This window comes from Azolla caroliniana, unplaced genomic scaffold (assembly GCF_043228905.1).
Source record: "Azolla caroliniana isolate FFs.n. ecotype wild unplaced genomic scaffold, voAzoCaro1.0.p SCAF_5, whole genome shotgun sequence".
Classification (NCBI taxonomy): Eukaryota; Viridiplantae; Streptophyta; class Polypodiopsida; order Salviniales; family Salviniaceae; genus Azolla; species Azolla caroliniana.
Genome location: NW_028230440.1, coordinates 21,835,297 through 21,839,266, shown reverse-complemented (window position 1 = coordinate 21,839,266; position 3,970 = coordinate 21,835,297). Strand labels below are relative to the sequence as shown.

At 40.7% G+C, this 3,970-nt stretch overlaps 1 protein-coding gene across 1 annotated transcript; it reads right to left on the bottom strand.

The window, feature by feature from the left end:
• Positions 1–1,092: 1,092 nt before the first annotated feature.
• On the bottom strand, positions 1,093–3,519 carry KCR1 (beta-ketoacyl reductase 1). Its single transcript, XM_087320269.1, has 3 exons — positions 2,735–3,519; positions 1,759–1,828; positions 1,093–1,641 (listed from the first exon to the last, which is right to left on the bottom strand). Exons 1-3 carry the CDS (start codon positions 3,382–3,384, stop codon positions 1,384–1,386), a joined length of 978 nt encoding a protein of 325 aa, XP_087176395.1. The 5' UTR covers positions 3,385–3,519; the 3' UTR covers positions 1,093–1,383.
• Positions 3,520–3,970: the final 451 nt, after the last annotated feature.

Genomic DNA, 3,970 nt, shown 5'->3' with positions numbered 1-3,970 from the left:
CTAGAACTCTTTTAGTTTAAGTTCTATTTTTTTTACTTAATTTTATTTTTAGTTATGATGACTGGATAAATACTCTATTGTTGTAAACCAATTGTCTCATGGGCCAAATTTGGCCTTAGAAGACGTTAATACATCTTTCTTTCTTTCTTTCTTTCTTTCTCTCTCTCCTCTCTGTGTAGTCTCTCTCTCTCTCTCTCTCTCTCTCTCTCTCTCTCTCTCCTTATATGTTGTCTCCCTCCCTCTGTCTCTCTCTCCTCATCTATGTAGTTCTCCCTCCCTCACTCTCTCTCTCTCTCTCTTTCCCCTTGTCTATTGTCTCTCTCCCCCTCTCTAAAGTTTATAAACGGCTTAAACGGTTTATCCGGCTTGAGCCGGTTTGGCAAGGCTCAAGCCAAGCCGAGTCGAGCTCAAACCGTTAAGGCAAGTTCAAGCATAAACCGAGCCGAGCCGAGCCGCTAAGCCGTTTTCAAGCCGGCTAAGCCAAACGGTTTAGGCTTGAGCCGAGCCGTTGCCGATCCCTAAGAAATACCCAACAAAGTAAAAGGATTGGACATCTAGGAAGAACCAAGAGCTGAACAAGGTCACTATTGCATGGAGAATAGCTACCAAAAATATCTAAATGCATTTGTCGAGACTTCCTAACCGATGGTCGAATTTCCGTCAACAATCAGAAATCATGCTAAGCAAACAAACCCTTGATATATCAATGATCATAATGTAACAAAAGCACACAGCTATTCTTCTCAGTTTCACACTAATTGACTGCATGTGGATGGGACCTTGGACACATGTCAACTTTGCTCAACTGAGGTTGTGATTAGATTCCCTAACCTTAAAACAAGACTACTTCCAGCACAAGTTCATTCCCTCAGAGATAATAGAAAATACATCATAATAGAGAACCTTCAATTTTACATTTTGTTGCTTTTGTCAGTACACATTCCCACTTTATACTAAATATTTTCAAAACAAAAGACATATTGCATTTGATACTACCCAATTAGCAATGTTACACAGTTTAGACATTTCGATTCAAACTGATTATGTACCACACCCAAGAAGAACATGCTGGAAGGAATTTGACAGTCTGGAAACATGAAAAACATATCCAAAACTCCAATTCAAGAGAAAAGGTCACAATGTCCAAGGAGCATACCAAACATTGTGAAATGCGTAATCAACAGCTTAACCAATCATCACATCTCGCCTGTTTACCATTAGGCTCCTCCATCACAGTTAAAAACTTCCCAAACCCTCATCTTAGCCTCACTCTTATGCAATTATTATTACCTATTGGAGTTCAACTAAAATACCCTATGCTCATAAAGATCAACGAACAAACAAATGACCACATCATACGAGAGAAGTTAAATCGTCCTACTTTCACTGATCCTTTTTTCTTGCATCCTTCGCTTTACCCTTTGCGCGAATTGCGAGACATAACTTCATACGAACCGAATCAAAGACAGATGTTGGAAGTTCACTAATCACCTTCCATATAACTGAATGTGGCCAATAAGGTGTGCAAACTGGCTCGTAACCGATCCATCTTATCCCACTACGGGCATACCCTCCCGGCGAAGGACAAAAGAATGATGATTTTCTTATGGATGCTAGTTTAGTTGCCACATACAATGGTGCCTGATCAAGTGTATAACATAGCAAAAGAAAGTGTTTTCCAAATTAATAAAAATTGGGACTTGTTGCAAAACCCATTCCAATTAACTATCTTAAAAGATTTCTGTTGAACATAAGTACCTGGCACTGCACATCAATTCCTTTGTTTTTGTATTCCACATATAAGTTCCTTGAGAATTTCTCGACAAACCTTTCGAAAACAAAAATACAAGTCATTATAATGATTCAACACATAAGCCCTTCACATTCTTATGCATATCAATGTTGTCACAAATAGACTTAAGCTAGAACGTATTTGGTTCAAAGAAGCATTGAGTATATTTATATATATAATGCATGTATGTATTTGGTCCAAATGCATGTACATATGCTGATGCATACACACACATATAGAATTATAGATTCATGCATGTTGATACATTCTTGTACATATTTTCATTACATGATTCACACTTGTGATAGATAAGCATATTTGGTACAAAAATTGTGAATATGAATGGCTCAAATGTATGCATGTCGATACAGTCTTATGCATATTCTCATCACAGTATTCCAGGGTGTGACAAGTAGTTCTAGGCTATCATGTATTTGATACAAGAACTATGGATACCAATCATGCGATATACAGAAATTGAATCATAAAACATTATAGTTAGGTCAAACCACCATAGAAAACATTAATGAGTCACTAATTTGACATCAAATACGTTAATGACTAAATAAATGAAGGATGGGCATCAACATGCATTAAAGAGAAATAGATACATATAGACATACACACATGCATGACAAAAAGAGATGTACCATTTGGACACGCACAACAAGATGAAATGAGGATAGATATTGACACACATGCCAAAAATATAAGGATGGATACATAACAAAAGAATAATTGTAATGGTCATATATAACAAAAACAGAGATGGGTATCAACATAAATAATACCACAATTATCAATTAAGGATCTAAATGGACATACATAAATAAATAAAAAGGATGCAAATGGACATTCATAACAAAGAAAAGATGGATAAAAAGGATGCAAAATGGACATGCATATAACCCAAATTAAAAGGATGTGGGTGGAAATACATACCCTTTGGTAGCAGCATAGAGGGCATAGAGTGGTTCTGAAGGTAGGATGGAAGAAGCACCGGACCCGATATTGATAATGGCTCCACGTTTCCGCTCGATCATACCAGGCAACACAATCTGAACCATACGAATTATAGCCTCTACATTCATCCTCAAAAGGTTCTTGGTAAGCTCCTCGTCCACCTCGTGGAAGAAACGCGCATAAGGGTACGAAAGACCCGCACTATTGATAAGTATACCCACATCAAGCTCTGATGCCAATTGTTTGATGGTCAAGAGCCCTGTCTCGAGGTCTGGATTGGTAAAATCCAACACAACTGTCTTCACTTTGACATCGCCGGACCTATCTTTGATCTCAGAGACTAGGGTTTCCAGCTTCTCTTTGGATCGACCGACAAGAATAAGGTTAATGCGGCGCTTCGCTAGGAGGAGTGCATAAGCTTTCCCGATACCATCAGTGCATCCCGTGACGAGGGCCCATGAGCCATAGCGAGATAAGCTTTTCGCAGGACGGAGGAAGTGGCGCCATAGCCAGCCGAGGAGGCGGGCAAAAGACCCAAGAATGGAGATGGCTCCTACCACAGACAAAGAAACAAAGACGTAGTATTGTGGAGATCCTTCCTGGAGACCTAAAGATAAGCCCAAAGCCATGGCTTTTCAGTCGCCTCTTCGAGAGCTTTCTTGCTTACCTTCTCCTTTGGCAGTAGAATTAAGATCCAGTTATCGCAGCGGCCTGTCTATTCTTTTCCACACTGTCTCTGAGCCACCATCACCACCACCGCCATAGCCCAGAAGCTCCAATCCAAACCCTGCAGTTGGGAATTGAATGTACCAGCTCCAGAAAAGAGGAATTCAAGTCTCTGATCTACTGAATACTTTTTATGAGCAATAACTCAGCAGAATAGGAGTAGGTAAGAGATGGTAATAGTAATAGTACATATTTATGACCTAGATCTGCGTTGGCTGAGGTGGGGCTTCATACCACCCACCCACCCAATGGACATGGGCCCGGCGAGTGAATGGCCAGTCGGACCGGCCGATGGGCCGATGGGCAGACAGCTAGACGGACGAGTGGATGAGCAGATAGATGGACGGGTGGATAGCCAGCCAAACTCACTGATGGATGGGCGGACCGATAGACAAACAAGTGGATGGGCGGCCAGACCAAAAGAGATGCCCATGGTACGACCTTTTGCATGTTTCCATACTTGCAGCAGGCTTTGCTCCGATCCTGTCA

Coding starts and splice junctions, on each gene's coding strand:
- KCR1 (XM_087320269.1), bottom strand. CDS start 3,384: ATGGCTTTGGGCTTATCTTTAGGTCTCCAGGAAGGATCTCCACAATAC. Junction 1,829..2,734: donor CTCTATGCTGCTACCAAAGG/GTATGTATTTCC, acceptor TGTTTTCGAAAG/GTTTGTCGAGAAATTCTCAA. Junction 1,642..1,758: donor GAATTGATGTGCAGTGCCAG/GTACTTATGTTC, acceptor ACACTTGATCAG/GCACCATTGTATGTGGCAAC.